This window comes from Cheilinus undulatus, linkage group 1 (assembly GCF_018320785.1).
Source record: "Cheilinus undulatus linkage group 1, ASM1832078v1, whole genome shotgun sequence".
Taxonomy (NCBI): Eukaryota; Metazoa; Chordata; class Actinopteri; order Labriformes; family Labridae; genus Cheilinus; species Cheilinus undulatus.
This window is the reverse complement of record NC_054865.1, coordinates 17,967,415-17,985,628: the sequence shown is the minus strand read 5'-3', so window position 1 is coordinate 17,985,628 and position 18,214 is coordinate 17,967,415. Positions and strand designations below refer to the sequence as shown.

General features: G+C 39.3%; 1 protein-coding gene across 1 annotated transcript in view; it reads right to left on the bottom strand.

Annotated features, from left to right (window-relative positions):
- Window positions 1-14,790: 14,790 nt before the first annotated feature.
- myom2b (myomesin 2b) overlaps window positions 14,791-18,214 on the bottom strand; it is a 49,639-nt gene continuing 46,215 nt past the window's right edge. The window contains exons 38-39 of the mRNA XM_041783633.1: window positions 17,331-17,456; window positions 14,791-15,486 (exon numbers count right to left, since the gene is read on the bottom strand). Coding sequence (XP_041639567.1) covers window positions 15,277-15,486; window positions 17,331-17,456 — 336 coding nt within the window. The 3' untranslated portion in view covers window positions 14,791-15,276. The remainder of the gene's footprint in view (window positions 15,487-17,330; window positions 17,457-18,214) is intronic.

Genomic DNA, 18,214 nt, shown 5'->3' with positions numbered 1-18,214 from the left:
AGAAATGAATGAGTTTGGATGATGACTCAGCTTTGCTGCTCACAGCTGATAGCTCGCAGGCCTCTGAGCCAGGGTGAAAAGTTGAACTTGAAGTGGCTGATTACGACGTTGCTCCTTCCTCTGACGCTGCTCCTTTAGCCTGAGGAGATGCCGACACCTGTTCACCACGTGTCGGCGGTTCAGCACAAAAAAGTCAAGAACATCTGATGCAAGCAGCATCCAGGTGAGGTATTATAATCTCAGTGAGGCAGCTGGCTTCGACACATCAAGAAAAAATTAGAGAAAATTGCCGGCAGAGTCGACAGCTCTCTTTGTGTGTGACTCTGACATGTTGACACGCATTAGGGACCACAGCACTGTTTTCGAGGAGTGAAGAATTCATCTGCATGCTGTTTGGGAAGAAAAGCGACACAATATCATGACAATGTGCATTCAGCAACACATACATTCACAAGGATAAACATATTATTCACGCTTTAATGACACTTTTTTCCTTAACTGTCACTTCTATGGCTGTCTCTTCCTCCAGCAGCAGCCTTTTTCTCTCATCTGTTTTCCCAGCTGACACAAGTCAGAGAAGAAGCTGCATGGGGTTCCTGCTTGTTGGCTCCTCGCCAGTCCCACCCGTTTCAGGTCTGAATGGTGTTTTGTATATGTATGGTTGTATGTGTGTGACAGAGAGAGAAGGAAATGAAAGGGTGTGCAAAAGAGAAGAAGAGGGTGGGAGGCTAGCAAAGTGTCGATGTGAGGATGTCTGACTGCCTGGGTGGGTGTGCCTGTGAAGCTGCAAAATCATTTAAATTGGGAGAGGGATGCAGGAATGCTCACTGGTGATTCTGATCGGAGCCAAATTTCTCTGTCAGAAAAGTCCCCAACCAGCCGCCTTGCAATTTCACAGTGATTGGAGAAGGAATGAGGGAGGAGAGGCTAAAAGAGAGGAGAAAAAGAGGAGGCAAAAATGAGTAGGAATGGATAATCAAGAGGAGAAAGATAGGAGTTTAAGGGTGACAGAGGCAGAGAGACAGACTATAAAGAGTAAACTTCCATTTTTTTTATTAATATGGCTATGATGAAGTAGAGTAAGTGCCTTCAGAGATGTCTTCCATCTTGAAAACATATTTAGAACTAGCAGCCAGTGTTATAATCACGCATCATTTTCATTGTCTCTCATTTATTAGACTCCATTCAAAAACTGTTTTCTAAGTTTCATAAACTGCTATTCATATTCTCTCCCACTCTCCTTGTCTTTGTCCATTGGGGATGGGGTGACAGCCTCAGATGAATGATGAGTTACATTCATAAATGTGTGCAATTTAGCTAACTTTCATGTCTGCCATGTGAAAAAAAAAGTGGGAAACCTTTGGGGAAAACACGTGAACATGGAGGGTAAAGATGAGAGTATGCTTGTTCTTTCAGTTAGCCACTGTAGTGTGATTTATTGTACGGTGTAGACACAAACAATGCCTCTGGGTTTAATGTGTGTGAGGGCCCACAGCTGGTCAATCCCAGCAGAACACCATAAAGGCCACAGCGTGGAATGGCAAGTAGGCCTGTTGTCCTTGGACCAGAGATCCAGGGTTTAAGCATCCACTTGTCAGAACAGCCAGACACTGAGTCACAGAGAGCTCCAGGGGAGCTGATGTGAAGGCAAGCTATACCTGACTTCACTGCAGAGGGAGAAACGTATTTCACTGCAAAGCATCACTTATTATCACTTGAAACACACCAGATGTGAGCGTTAAGCTCGCCGTCTTGTTAAGATGAGTCATTTCCCACTTGGCATAAATGCATCCTGAAAGTTTAGAGAAAATGTGACAGAGATAAATGACACATGACAAGTTTCTGACAGATGACATGCCTGAAGAAAATTTGTAATAATACTTGATTAATATTCACAGAATTAGTGAATCTAGCCTCTTCTGATATGAAACTGTTTTCCTGTCACTCCTATACTGCCCTCTTCATAAACTGTACATGAAAATGGCAACTCTGATGGCACCTACTGGGGCTGACTGCCTTTTTGGCAAGGCCAAAATATCATTTACATGGCTGTTCATCCCTGTTGAATGCCGCCATGCCAGGTAAATTGGTTAACCCCTGAAAAAAAAAAATAGGGATCACACTCAATGTAAGTAGAAATTTTCTGTTGATAATTGCAGCTTGTAGGTCCACATACAGCTAACCATACTAACTTTCCTCCATTTCCATCCATTCTTGACCATTGTTCATCACTTCTTGCCCTCTATCACATCATCGTGGTCATATGAATGCAAACAACCATTTGAATACTGGGGTGACTGAATTTCTACATTCCTGTAAAAAGAAATACAGAAATTGCAAAATTCTGGGAAAGAAAAAACAACTGAACTAAAAAAGGAGAGGAGAATGAGGGCTGGAGACAGAAAGAAGGCTTTTTTTTTTTTTAAATAATTTTAAAAATAAGATTTGTACTTATTTACTTTGTCTTAATTAATTATTGATATACTCCAACCCCTTAACTTCACATCTTCTCCTCCCAGTTATCTCCAAACTTTTTCCTGTTTGCTGGTCCCAACACACAGAGGAGCACACATACGTAGATACAGTCCTTTAACTCAACTCAGAATTTTACAGTTGTAATTAGTTTCTGCTAATTGTTTTCTTTTTGCAATCTAAAATATTTGCTCATGTTGTTAATGCGTCTTTCTATGTAATATTGCTTTTTTTCATGTTTCTCACTTGTTCTGTATTGTTCTGCATCACTTCATTGAAAAAAAAAATATTCTAGGGCAACTGTTTATCAAAGTTGGTTGGTTCTCAATCATAACGTTGACCAATTAAATCGCCAGCTCCTGCAGTTGCATGTTGATGTGTCTTTGGGTAAGATACTTAACCCCAAATTGCTCCTATGCCATTTATGTGTGGAGTTCTGGTCCTGGTTTTGTTAACAGCAAAAGCTTCAAATTTTTTTGTACATCATAATAGTCACTGTGTCAGATTAGGTAATCACAAAGCCATATATGTGCTGTGACTTGACCACTAGAAATGGAAGATTACACAAAGATACAGCCATTGTTATGGCTTTGGAAGACTGTGAGGCTTAACTAACACCATTAAAAAAAGACTGTAAACAACCATATTGTATTCATTGTGGAATAATGGAAACACCTAACCTGGCACGCCAGATGGATGTGTTTCACACATCCATCTGGAAACCACTCATAGACAGTGTTTGGGAAAGGGCAGAGGCTTTGAAAAAAAAATCTGAGGGTGATTGGATGAACGTTCTGTCACATCTTTATGGGCCAATCAGAGCAACAAAACATGTGACATAGTGCTACCAAGCTGCACGCCTGCACCTCTTCCGAAGGAGCAAACTCCATAGAGAACTGCATAACACCGTGTACAATGGCGTCTATAGACATGTCAGTACACGACTTTTGTCGTTTCTGAAAAGAATACAACTCAATGCCGTTCTTTGTTCTTCTTTTAATGAAGAAATGTCTTCAAGTTCTAAAAAAAATGGCGCTTTAGCAGCATCCGCCATAGTTGCACCGGCCTTTTGCTATATTACACAAGAACTGCATCTCACATGTTCAAAAATCAAAAATTCTTACAATAACTTATAAAATATATTGTCTAACATCCCTATAAAAACATAAAATACTCACAGCATTGCCTGTCATGCTTCTCAGTGTATGGATTGAAATTTGAGTCTGGAGGGAAATCCTTGTCAGGGGTTTGATTTTGGATTGTCCTTAACTGTCTGGCTGAACTGGCTGCAACTTTAAACAAATGCCCCAACAAAATAAAGCCCGCCCACGAAAGTTTAGTAAGCCAACCCCTGAAAGTGACGAACCCCACCAGGAAACACAAAACTTGAAGTCTGATCTTGACTTGAGATCATGCAAAGGCTTTTTTTGTCTTTAAACAGAGGTAAACTCACCTGCATCCATCAGCCTAAGGTAGGAGCGTTTGGATGTTTTGACCAGGGCTGGTTTCCTGGTAAAGGACAGTAGAAAAGCTGCAGCACAGTACAGTCATCATAGCTGTCTATGTAACTTTATAAAACTGTCATTCAGCAAAATAAGGTACACATTAAGATGAAATCTGTCTTCATGTGTTTATTATGACCTAGCTCAGATGCATAGCACAAAGAGCAAAATAACACCAAGAAAAAGTTTCTGATTATTATTGTCAAATTTGACCAAATCACATAATCAAATCAAACAATTCTTTATTACACGAAATTATATGTAATTAGATATTTACAAGATAAAGCGTGAAAGTCAGTGGTGGTGTGTGATGAGTATTAGCAGAGGTGCTGTGTGTGTGAAAGTTTTGTGCAATCCAAACACAACTAAGGGTAAACCTAGTCTAGCATCGTTAAACAGAAATGTGGTGTAACTGTGAGTAGAAGGTCAGGTCAGAGACTGTGGAGATTAGACGTGAGTGTTTTCAACCACTTGGTTACTGAAGGGACCTTTTGAAGCCAATTCATGGTGGCGGCCATAATGAAAAAGCTGTCTCCAAAGCCTTATCCTGTGTCCCTTAAATCATCAGTCCTCTGTTGAGGTTTCTGTCTGGCACTTATCATTAGTCTAAATTAATAATAATACTTGGAACTGAGGTGTTGCAGCCACTCTTCTATCAGTGTGGCACAATTTCAGGCTGGCCTCCTCCTATTCGCTTGCTGCTTCTCTTAATAGCCAAAAACACACTTTTATGTCCCCATCTTGAGAGCTGACCACACTTTTTTAAACCAACATGTAAAGAATATTGATATATTGTAATCTGAATGTAAAGAATTACGGTAATTCAAGTTATGTATCACAGGTGTATAAATTTAATATTTTTATCTCTTCTGAAGTCTGGTTGTCCTCAACAATGCTGATTTCCTTCCACATGAGGTGTTTCTGATTCCTCTGAGGCTACTTTGAAGGCTGAAAAACAAGTATTTAATAATCCTTTACTTTTCTGACCTGGAGACTGAAACCATGATAAAGGGGCAGATATCTTTGCTATATTATGGATCTCCATGTCATGAATACTGGGGGCTAGGCTGGTTGAACCATAAATACAGAAGGGTGTGTTATTTAAATGATTGTTTTTAGCTGCCGCATTTATCAGCAGCCACTCATTCATACACTGATATTGGCCAGATAAGCATATTTCATAAATCACATGTAGACCTTGTTGTTAGATGACTGCTATACCAAAATCTGCACTGGTTTATATGCAAGTTTGATAAATGAGGACCACTGAGATTTGATGACTGAATGATGATCAGCTGTCACCGTCATAGCAAACTGACATCACCTCATGTGACACTCTCAAGGGAATGACGTCTCCTCAAACATAATTCCTTGGTCTTCTGCCCTTTGCTTTGATTCCTTCAGTCTTTCCACGAGTCTCTGGTGGGCAGGACTAATGCTGCATTCCATTTACCTCGGAGGTCGGAAGTCAGAACTGGGAATGACGTCACAGTTATCTGCATTCCCAGTTGTTTGGGTTCCATTTGTCATAAGATAAGATAAGATAAGATATTCCTTTATTAGTCCCCCAAGGGGAAATTCCAATTTACAGCAGCAAAAAGTATCTTAGATAAAGCAGGCCATTGGCGACAGAAACACAATAGAAATATAACCACTACAAGTTGGGAAAAAATCAGTGTCTCCATAGTTGCTTATTCTGGTTGGATGAAGAGCAACTCTATAATGTACAAACTGGCTCCAAAGTTCGGTTGAAAGAAAGGGATGCAATTTTTTATTTTGACAATGGAAATGGAAACTGCCAAAAGCTTTTTAATTTCAAATTACTTGTATTGTTTGATAAATATTATATCCATAAGTGTAAATGGACTCAAAAGTTACAAAAGATACAGCAATTTAAAATGGAAATAGAATATTATATGAGCTCACTAAATGGAATGAAACACAAAAAAGAAATGAAAACTCCAGACATTAGTGAATTTCTAAATGTGTTTATTTAATTTCTAGGTACCCCATGTATATGTATATAGTGTATTAATATGTATAGGTGAATCACTTAAATAATGTTTGTGAGTATGCATGTATGTGCTTCACATATAAAAAAGTTGGAAAAATGACGGATGTCGTTCTTGCGTTAGCCTGTCATTGTTTTAGCATCACTGATCAGTTGTTAGCTGATAAATCTTTAAAACAAAAAAATTGCGCAGTACTTCATGTATTTAAAGACTGTTGCTACACACGACATGCAACCGCAGGGTAGTGCTGTGTTTACAATTTCTGAAAATGCACTGAGAAACAGCAAAAGGTTCTGAAAACAGGTCAAAATCAAAGTTTTTACCACACTTAATACTTTGTACCACCATATTGTGACGTCGAAGCTGGGGTGCTCTGTGCAATACCGAGTTCACGAGTTGTAAATACAACTTGGAGAGATTTACCATTTGTCACTTCTGGTCGGAAGTCGGAAAAACAAGTCGGAATATGAGTTACTTATCACGATGACAAATGAACTGCAGCATAAGACTCAAGGGGAAGACTCAGCCAGAGACCCAGTACAAACCATGAGATGAAGCCTGCCTAACTTTAAATCAACCAGGAAACTAATAGGAGGAGCTGACGTGGGTCTCCTGACAAACAGCTACACTGCAGTGGGCTAGCTTGCAGACATTTCATTCACTCCTAATTGTGCATAAATTGGATCCTTCTTAAGGCTTATTTATGTCTATGCATGTTTGAAAATAGGTCATTGTGTTTTCAACATTAGAACCATCATTGCCCTCATACTGTTTGTTTTGGTAAACATGGGGGGTTCATTGAAAGAGATGTCTCATGCCACGTGTCCATACTACTGGATACCTTGAATTTCTCTCGGGATTAATAAAGTAATTAATAAAGTATCTATCTACTTACCTGTGGCTGCTCCGTCCATCCCACAGACTGAAGAAAGAATGGTCTGTCCTCTGCTCTCTAGCTGTCTGTCTTTGTGCCCAGGTAAGCTAACATCAATGATATGTTTGTATTTTCTACCAGCTCACTCAATATTCAGCAATGTTTCCTCAGAAAACACAATTAAGCTCCGCCTTTTTTTAAATGATTCCTCTTTGTTGTGTTTTGTGTCTCTGGGTTGAACTGTCGGATGCATGTCTCAACACTGCCACCACGATTGACTTCAAGAGAATAGACGAAAAGCAGATGAAATTAACACAGAGTACGGACAGAAAGATTCCTCCGTATCTGTATGTATTTCAAACATAGCTCATAAATGAGCCTCCAAAACCAAAAAAGTAATTCAACCCCTGGAGTGTGAGTGCCCATAAAGATATGAAACATTCAAACATAATTATCTTTGCACCTGGCTGTTTATTTCTGCTGTAAATATCAGCTTTTTAACTTTAGTGTGCATGTGGCTTCCAATGCTTCTGCTGCCAGTCTAGAGCTGAGGGTCTGCAGTCTTTTGCACATCTGCTTTGACTTCCTATTTTAACCATGAAGGTTATTACTTGGTGTGACTGCAGGAGCTTAAATAAGCTCTGCACAATGAGCCCAGGTGTGCAACATTATCCTAATTAGTGAGCTGCAGTGAAAGCCACCAAGTTGGAGACACACCTCCAAGCTGATGCAACTAACTGTATGATGACATGGGCATCAACATGTTTGAAATGACTCTTATGCCAGATATTCAGGAAACTAATAAGTGCTTGATAATCTAGGTATAATATAGTGAAATGCATAATTTTTAACCTATGTAAAATGCATCAGGTGTGTAATCTAAGTTCACACCTTCTGCAGTTGTTAAGAATAAGGAAACAGTGGTGTAGATCTACAAGTCTTTTTGTAGAGATGGGCAACCATAAAGCTCCAATGTTTGTGTCTGTCTAATCGCTGTGTTTCAATTCTTTGTGCTCATATCAAATGGCAACTGTCACATGACTGATGATGTCTAAAGCTTCAAACTTCACTAGTACTTCACAAAGTGTTACATGTCTTTGACAGCATCAGAGTTTTAGTGTCTGTATTGCAATGCCTCAGAGACTAAACAATGTAGGGATTAGAGAGAGGAGATTGATTTTGAAGTTTGGCGAAAAAGGCATTCTGCTGTGTTGGAGTGTTTTGATCTGATTAAACTGTTATGATAAGGTTCGAGAAATACTTTTTTTTCCAAGGCTGGAGAAATTGTCTGCCAGAAAATAAGTCAATAAAGCAGAGTACTGTGGAAAAATACTTTTCTAAACAGAAATCAGTCAAAAATAGAATGATGCAACAACACAAATCAGCCATGAAAATGATGTACGAATCTGTTGGCACAAAACAACTACACACTTAATGTAAAATCTTAGGTTTTGAAACACCTCCTTATCTCAATGGAAAAGATGCAAATCTGCATACAGTCTTCTTTCAGGGAATCAGGACTTTATTCTATTGCAGTATATATGAAATAGTTTGAATAATCGGTGAATACATAGGTTTGATTCAATAAACAGACACACAGCATTGTATGACTTATTGCAGGAATTTAAGATCGAACTTGTTGGTACATCACAGGCCCTTTAAATGATCGGTCATCAGTCAAACCAGAAAGAGTTTATGACCCGCAGCCTTACTGACCGTCACAAAGCTCTTAAACTGCTTGAATAACAGAGAGATTTGGCCGCCCTGTCTTGATTGACAGGATAACCAAACCTGCTGTCTGGCAGCTTTTTGCAGACAGTCAGAAAACCACATCATGGAGTGGGAAATAAACTAAGTTTTATTTGTATAGCACCTTTCACAGAACAAGGTCCCAAAGTGCTTCACAACAGTAATAGTAAAAAAACACAAATCAGCAACAACAAGGAATTAAAATATGAAACATGGAAAAGTTGCAAATGACCAAATCAGTGATTCAGATGTTCAAAAGCCAGTCTTAAAAGATGAGTCTCAAGCTCCTTTTTGAAAGCATCTGATCGTAACTGAAATGGAAGAGAGTTCCAAAGAGTTGGTTGAAAAGCACGATCCCTTTTAGTTTTAAAACAAACCTGAGGGACCACAAGGAATCCCTGGTCATTAGACCTGAGAAATATACAGGGGAACTAGGGATGGAGCAGGTCTAAGATATAATCAGGTGCCTGTCCATGCAGGGCTTTATAAACAAGAACAGGGATTTTAAATTGAATTCAGAAATTAATCAGAAGCCATTGTAAGGAATATAAAATGGGAGTGATGTGAGTTCGTCCTGCTGGACCTAGTTAGCAGTCTTGCTGCAGCATTTTGAACCAATTGTAAACGATAAAGTGAGGATTTATTCAAGCAGGTAAAAAAGGGATTTATAATATAATAAAATAAAAGATAAACAACCCTGGGACCTAACTGAAAATTGGTCTTTGTAGAATTATTTTGAGTTTACATGAAAGGAATTTTGTAACATATGTTCTGTGTAGCACATTTTTTTGATGTAATTACTCACTATTTACGTATTTGGTAATTGGCATATTTTTCAGCCAGACATTTTGGACCTATTGAGGTGTTGTGCTAGTATTTTGGTCCAACTATTTTATGAGTGCTGTGATTTCATCATGTCATCGAGTTTCATAAGAATGAAACCTCAAAGCATGTAATCTTTCACTGTTTTATTTTCTCATTTTTTCCCTTTAGGGCACAAATGAAAAGGAAGACTCAGTGCTTTAAGAGGCTGCATCCCCTCCATCACTACCAGGTTGTAAACATGTAGGATTCTGTTGTAAAGTTAGATATCATGAGTGGCTGCTCAAGGAACTAGAGTTTTGACCTGCCTCCTTTCTTTCAGTCCTTGTGGTTTCCACTTGTCCACAGTCCTTTTCTCCACCTGGGATCAGATTTACATCATATTGCCTCTATTACTTTATTTGAATTGCACTGAGCAAACATTGCCGTAGTAAAGGTGAGGGCACAGCGGAGGATTACTGGGTTGATTTGCTTTAGATGTGCCGCCAGTCTGGAGGGAAATCCTTGTCGGGGGGTTAGACGGTGCTGATGGTCAGGCAGGATTATGTGGCAGAGTTAGAGGTTTACACACTCATATTCCCCCTCTTTGATCAGTGAGCAGACACGAAGCAGCTGTCTTCAACATGCCAGACTTCATATTCGAGATCCAGTATTTGATTTCCTGATTGGTGTGAGAGGTGAAACAGGAAGGTTAATTTCAGTTAGAACACCTTGCTTCTGCCTGATTGTCCTGGGGATACTATGAGCACAAGTCGAGAAAAGGTGAGAGCCAACAATGGGAATCTGATGCAAGACGCTTCCAAAATGAGTTCAGAATTTAAAACTTGCTACTACACTTTTCCCTTCCTCTTTCCCCTCTACTTGTTTTGTTCCAACACCTCTTCTTGTCACTCCCTCCCTGCCATCTTTCTTAACTTTCTGAATTATTCTCCCCTCCTTTTCCTCTTCTCCTATAGCTGTCCTTCCTCTCACGGTAAAGTAAAGATGTGATCATCGGTGCTGGAACACTACGACAAGCTGGCTTGCTGCTTGTTTTCCTCGTTCTGCCCTTTATTAGTTTCCTCTCTCTCTTTTCGCCTTAGTGCCCCTCGTATCTCTCCTCCTCTCTTTCTTTGAGGCAAAAAATCAGCAGTAATCAGTATCATCATCACAATAATTGTCGGCATTTACCCCCACAATGCAAATTGCAAATTAAAAAATGTGTGTGCATGCATTGCTTAAATGTGTGTAATGGCAATATTTTAAAATGTGGATGTGTCAGTGCACACCCACAAAATGTCTCTGCTCTGAGTTTATCTCATTGTTTGAACAGCGCTGCTTTAATTAGGACAGGCCTGTCTATCCGTATGTGTGTGCGTTTGTGCGTGCGTGCATGTGGCTAAAAGTGAGTAAAGTACTCAAGTGTGCGTGCATGCTACCATAGTGCCCCCATGTGGAGGAAAGTGGACCGGTCCTTATTCTATACTCTTGTTTTCAACACACTCACACTCACACACTCCAATGACACGGTGTTATATTTGGAAACACAATTTCATGCTATCAGTACTGGCTAGCTATTCCATTTAGAAAGCAGCTGTCTATATATGTGTGTTGATATGTATGCCTGTGCATGTGCATGAGGTTGTGCATCTGTATGTTGCATCTATTTGTGTCTGTGAGAGTGCAGGCTTCCCAGACACAAGTCCTTTCCTCAAGTTTATTGAAATTAAAAGTTGGTTGTCATGGTAGCGTCAGAGATTCTCAGTAATTATGTTGATTAAAAATGTGAAAATTAATTAAAAAGTCAGGAAAATGATCTCACAGCAGATGATCAGCGAAACATCAAAATGATTCAGATCTCTCTCTCTCTAGTCTCACCCTCTGCCTGTCTTTCTCTGTCACACTTCAGAAGTCCTTTATTGCCACGCAACACTGAATTATCTGCATTCATCTCACATCTACACTTTGTCTCAGTATGTTTCCTTTAAACACACGACATGATGAGACTTGTCTTTCTCTTCGTACTGTATCTCCCCTCTGTTTCATTCAATCACCAAACTCATTCTCCCCTTGTTAGCAGGCATGACAAGGCTCGTCTCCCCCTGCCGAGGAGACACATCAGCGACAGAAAGTAACACCAAACAATTGCAACCTCGCAGTCTCACTTCCCTCCTTCTCTTCCAGCCTCTCCATTATCCTGCTTTTCTCATTCTCACCATCCGTCTCTCTTTTCTCGCTCTCTTTCTCTCCGACAGAATGAATAAACCGGCTCAGCAAAGTGTAATCTCTTTCTTTTATTAGCAACAGCAAACAGAAACAACAAATTTACCCTCTCTCTTCTCTTTCTCACCATCTGCTTCATCAGCTTTAATGAAGCACAAATCTCATCAGCCATCTTTTCATCAGGGTCCTTCTTCTTCCTGCACTTTCCACCTGACCCGCTGCTCAGATCTATGTGTATATATCTGCTTTTGGCTGATGATCAGGAGAACTGTGCATAATTGATATTTAGCTGGAAGCTAGAGTGCATATAGATTTCTCCCAAATATGCTGGTGCTTAAAGTTGCAGGATTCATCTCTGACAGTTGTCAGCAGCAGCAGTGTTGGTGTGACTCTGCTGCTCCGTGGCTCTGGTTTACTAAGTGGTGATTCACTGCAAGCTGATCTTATGAAACATCTCACCATGGAGATGTTAAGGAGGACTGTGGAATATATTTGCATTTATAGGTGTGAGCATAACTATTTGTATTCACAAGCTATTTCTCTGTGTACCAGCATGACATGTTCCTGAAAGTTGGCACAATTACCGAAGAGGGGACAAGTGTAAACTCTACCATTGTTGGCGTCAGCACTGATTTGTAGTCTGCCCTGCTTTTGTACATCAACAACCCCGTAAGTGGTGATATTTTCTAAATATGTAACTCATATCTTACCAAGTGTCTGTGTAATTTCAAGTCAGAAATCAAAACAAGTATGCTCCTTCCTGATTTTTTTATGCATATTTGTCACATTTAAATGTTTCATATCATCCAGGAAATTTTATTATTAGACAAAGATAACCTGAGTAAATATAAAATTCAGTTTTTAAACAAAGATTGAATTAATTAAGAGAAAAAAGTCATCCAAACCTGCCTGGCTCCATATGAAAAAGTAGTAGCCCCCTATGGAGGAATTTTGGCCCATTCCTCTTTGCAGTGTTGTTTTGATTGGTTGTGTGCAACCACGTGAACCTGGATGTCTATTGGGTGTCTGGGGGACAGCAATCAGTAATGAATGACAGAACGTCACAGTTTAAATGTATCTCTACGCTGCAGTTATCATCCCAAATTTCCATATGCATTGAATATGATCCGTACACTTCGCCAAAAAGTGATTTTTACCACAGTTTTACTAATTTACCAGGGATAGAGATGATCAATACCACAAATACTCAGTCCTGCAGACCTCCTTGCATCGTCTGGTCAGCTGGAGACAGGAGTCTAAAGGAGTATTGTATTGAGCTAAAAAGCTAGCTTCTTTAACATACAAAAAAAAATCCCTGGTTTGTCACAAACATGCTTTTAACTGAAACAGTGATAGACTATCAGCCGAAAATAACCTTGTGGGGTAAGCAAGCCTTTAAAGATGAGCCTGTGCCTTGAAATAGCTCTTTATATTAGCCGTGGTAACTAGCTCCCATTTGAGTGCCAGTTTCCTTTCCCCCATCCTTTATCATTATTCAATCAACATTTAAAAAACCTAACTGGTACCAAATGAAGGGCCATTTGGGAGCTAAACTACCAGCTGTACTGAGCTGGGCCAAATGATCTGGATCTCTTGATAAGGATGGGTTTCCCAGCACATGAAGAGGCTGGAGGTTGGTGAGACAGACATCAGCTGAGAAAACATGGGTAAAATCAGAGTTAAAGGCCAGTGTATAAACTGCTGGCTTTGTTAGCACTGGCTGCACCTATAACCTTATTTCCAGAGCACTTCCCACCAGCATTCATTGTTTCTGGGTTCCAAAGAATGAATCAGTAGAAACTGTAATGTTGTTTTAGAATTTCTCTATGTGCTTCATATCTCTAAGTTTTAAGGAAATATGCAGAGAAGATGCAGTGTAATGAATACTGTCCTGACACAGGCAGCAGCTGCAGACCTAAAAATTATCCTAGAAAAAAAAGACAAGTCAGATTGGTTTCTCTCCCGCTACTGTCAGAAGTCCCACCCCTTCTTAATTTAAATTGTGATTTAAAGTGAGGGAGAAGTGGCATTGACAAGTGCAGTGCTGTTCCAAAATTCAAATCGTTTTTAACAGAGAGCACTTTAAGCAAAAACAGCTGGCGCTGAGGGCGTGGAGTGCTCAGAATGCATGGACTACATTGATTATGGATTAAAAATAAGCGCTGCCAGCGCCCTAATGATAGGGCCAGGTCAGTTTAGTGGTATTAAAATTTGTTTGATGATCTGAATCATTTAAGTGTGACAAAAATGCGAAAATGATCAAGAATCAGGGAGCAGGAAAATACTTTTTTCACTGCTCTATAAGCCGAGTTCACCTGCAGTCTGCATCTTATTTCATTATCATTGCACCTTTTATAAACAATGTTTTTATATTTTGTTTCATATAGACAGTATGAATCATACTGTTAGTCTTATACAATTTCAATTTACTTTTTTGTTTGTTTTGCCGAATAACACCAAGCAAACTGGTGTTATATTGCAAAAGCACTTGGCAATACTAGAGACAAAAAGAAGTTTTAAATTGCTTGTAATGAGAAAAAGTGGCTGCCAGAGCAGTAAGCAAATTTTGCTTGAAGAAATTTCATGAGCACAATTTACTTCAGTTTCTCTTATTAGACCCTAATGTGACAAATTTTCCCCCTGCACTGGCAACCTTTTAAAACTTACTACAGGCAACACTGGAATTATTTTTGGTGGTCATGTGTTGAAATGAGATGTTATCTGGACCGGTCAGATCGATGTGGCCCATATTAAATGTTGTTGTCCACAAATTAGTCAAACACTTGGTAAGAAATAAGTTTTTGCATTGTATGATTAAAGTCCTTCATGTAAAAGGGCACCTGGGAACAGTGTCAGAGCCAAGCCATTGATCATATGCAGAGCCGCCCCTCCCTCAATGGCCCACCTCGCTCCAGAGTCACGACTTGGCTTGGCCCGGTCTTCAAAGGGTGGTGGTGGTGAGAGCGTGAGAGTTGAATGAGAAAATCTTGGCATCTTCACAAATGTTGCACACCATATAGAATATAAGTTAAAATTTTGATTTATTTTTCCTTATGAGAGGTTAGCAAAGTTTTTGCACCTAAAGTATTATGTTTTATGTTATGCTTGTGTTGTGAAATGTTCAGAGACATTGAAAAATGCTGTTCATAAATCAGCCTCTGGTTTTATACCTTTATTTTAGCCAGACACACATCACATTTCCTTGAATGTGTACACAGCACTTTCCATGAATACGACACATTCAATTGTTCTGCTTCACTTGCAGTGCATCATTGAATTTAAACACATTTCTTTAATTTTGCTGTGATAGTTTTTATCAGGTTTTTGGCTTTATTTAAGATTCAGTTCAGTTCATTTCAATTTATTTCTAATTAAGCCATTTCCTGATATGAACTAGTCTTTTATTTTATTTTCATGCTTTTTGGGCTTTTTTTCTTCATATAATTAAATGACAGTGATTCATTTTTCTATTATTTTTTTACTATTACAGTTGTTATTTTAGCTATCAGGGCTTTCTTGACTTACTAATTCAACACCGAGTTCATTCACTCAATTTCTTTTTCCAAGTGGAGAGCAGCAATAACAGATTGTGGACTACGTGAGTCTTAACACGTCTGTTTCTCACTTATGTCTGTTTTGCTTTCTACTTCCTCCTGGTTGGAGTGGGGCTCTTCACTCCTCTTCCTGGTGCAGCCTTGGGAGGAGCGGGGCTTGGAGAGGTGGGGGCAGGGCTGGGAGCAGGCTGGGCCTTGGGCTGAGGCATCTCAATGGGGAGTTTGGGCGGGATGATTGTTTTAGGGGTCAAAGTTGGTTTGGCCTCGGGAATTTTCTCTCCATGGCGATACACGCTAACCTGAAAAGGGGTAAGGGTGAGAAACACAACAATTAATGCAATGTGGTTATTTTCAATATCCTACTCATTTTTATGGTGTCTCCAGAACATTTTTTTAGTTTCAATGAGACACTTTTGCAATATTATAAGAAATACACTGATAAATGGCTTTATTTTTGTACAGCTCAGGGTCTACTGTCTCTCTAATTATAAATAAACATTAATAGAAATAATTCTTATTATATGTTTTTTTCAATATTTAACTGTCCCAAAAATCAAGTTTCACCCTGTTATTTTGTGTTCATTTACCTACTTGACAAAATCCCCTTTAATTCCCATGAATCCTGTTTCAGGACATGACATCACTTTAGGGGAGTTTTGAGGAGAAAAGTTAGGTGAGAACCAACTTTCTGTCTTCCTTTTTATAGAATTTTATGCTGTTATGTCCTACTCTTCTACTTCCACACTGTTAGGCTTAATTGTGACTGAAGTATACATTTTTCAAAAATTACAAAATGTTCAATATCTTTATTAAAATATTGTTTATCTATGTAAAGCTAGCTAACACAACTCTTCTCTTTGACAAAGCATTTGCTAATTTGTTGTAAAAATGTTGGCTCTGTTACATACAGTTGAGCACAAAATTATTAGCCCTCCTCTGAAAATTTCTGTAATACTCCTCAAGTGCTTTTGAACAGAGCAAGGTACTTTAAACACGGCTTTTCCATACATCCTAGTTGTATTTTAGATGCTTACATTGTTTTACTTTACACACAGAAACAAATTTATTTCACAAAAATCAAAAACTACCAGGGTCTTAATTGTTGGCCTCTCCTGATGTTTATAGTCAGTTGTGTCTCTTTTTGCTGGATAACAGCCTGCAGTTGTTTGGTGTAGTTTTCATCAAGTCTCAGACTCATCTTCTGAGGAATCCCAGTCCATTCTTCTTCGGCCAATCTCTAAAGCTCCTCCAGATTTGATGGTCTTCTGGCATGGACCTTGGTCTTCAGTTCCCCCCCACAGATTATAAACAGGATTCAAGTCAAGGCCTTGTGCAGGCTGGTCAATAACGTTCACTTTGGTCTTCTGGAGGTAGTTCTTCACCGGGAGCCGCAGGTGTTTTTGGTTGTCAGAAGACAAAGCAACGACACAGAGTAAGTTTGGCTGCTGACTGATTGAGGTTTTCTTTTGAAATCTTCACATTTCCTTCTGATTCCTTCCTTTGAGATTCCCAGTTCCAGATGTACTGCAGCGTCTCCAGAGCATAATACTCACCTCGCCATGCTGTGGGGACGGTGCTCTTTGGGTTCTACGAGTGTCTTTCTCCAAACATAGTCAACTGAATATTTCATAGGGGGGGGCTGATAATTTTGTCCTCATAAGTACATGTCCTCAACAGGGTGGAAACTTCCTCAGTCTTTTGTGAAATTTTACTTATAATTTGTATGTTTTAGGTGCTTAAGCTCTACCACTCAAGTAGCTGTTGGTTAAACATGTAATTTATAAAATTTAATCTAAAAAACTAGACAAAATGTCTTCTGAAACACCGGCAGTAGGATAGAATGACCTGGTTATGCCTTCAATGCAAATGCTGAAGAGTACTTTTATGCATCATTTTTTTCTTAGGTAAAAAAACGTCCATCATAAGGAATGAATAAAAAAAAACTGAAGTAACCATGGTTGGCTAAACATCCCAATGTCAAATATGAGCTCCATGGCAGCTCTAAGTTACACACAAGTGTCATCACAAACACATCTCACTGTCGAGCCCCCATGAAAGAGAAGATTTGTGCCGCAGATGGTCGGAAACATTTCATGGCTCTGAGTAAATCCAGTAATTTGTGGTACACAGCAGGGACACTCACCACTATATCCACAGACTCCCCTCCGTATTTGTTCTGGACAATCATGGTATATCTGCCAGAATCCTCCATGGAAACACCTTTGATCGTCAGGCTGGCAAACTTGCCCTGGTCCAGGGAGACCACGTACTGAAACATGAAATCAAAAGGTATCAGAAGTGAGGGAAGCAGCCCAGGGATTTTTAGCATGATTTAACATTAAAAAGCCTGTCACTTGAAGAGTTGTTTAAAAAAAAAAAAAGGGATTTATCTTGAACTCAGAGCAGCAGCTTTAAACACCTTAAGCAGAAACTGAGCGCTATGAGATGAGCCTGATGGACATGAGGACTAATGATCTAATCAGCTCTACTGTCTCCTTTACTCGGCTCAGTCCTGTTAGCGCGACCAGAAAATGACCAATAAAGTCATATTCAATCAACACATGTTGAGACCACAGAACGTGATGAGAAAGCCCTAAAGATAAGCACACCTTTGTCTCCCTTCCCAAGAGTATCCTGAATTGTTCCATGTGAGTGGTGTCAGTATTTGCAGTGTTTGAATCCCCCTCTCTTGTACCTGCCCACTCAATGCAAGGTCTGGGCATCAGTAGTTTTATGGAGTGCCACTTGTAGCAGGATAATTACAATCCTATTAAGAAAAGCACTTGATTTTGATTATGAGAATTTAAAAGCTTCCATGAAAATCAAACAGAAACAGGAAGTCATATCCACTAATGATCAACCTTTTCTAATTAACATGTTATTGGGTCTTGGATGCATTTATGCATGTATAACACTATGTGCCATGTTACAAATGTTATATTTTGCATGTTCTCACAGATAAGGGTACTTCAACTACTACTACTACTTCATTAAATCAACATCAGTGTCTATTTTATATATATGGTA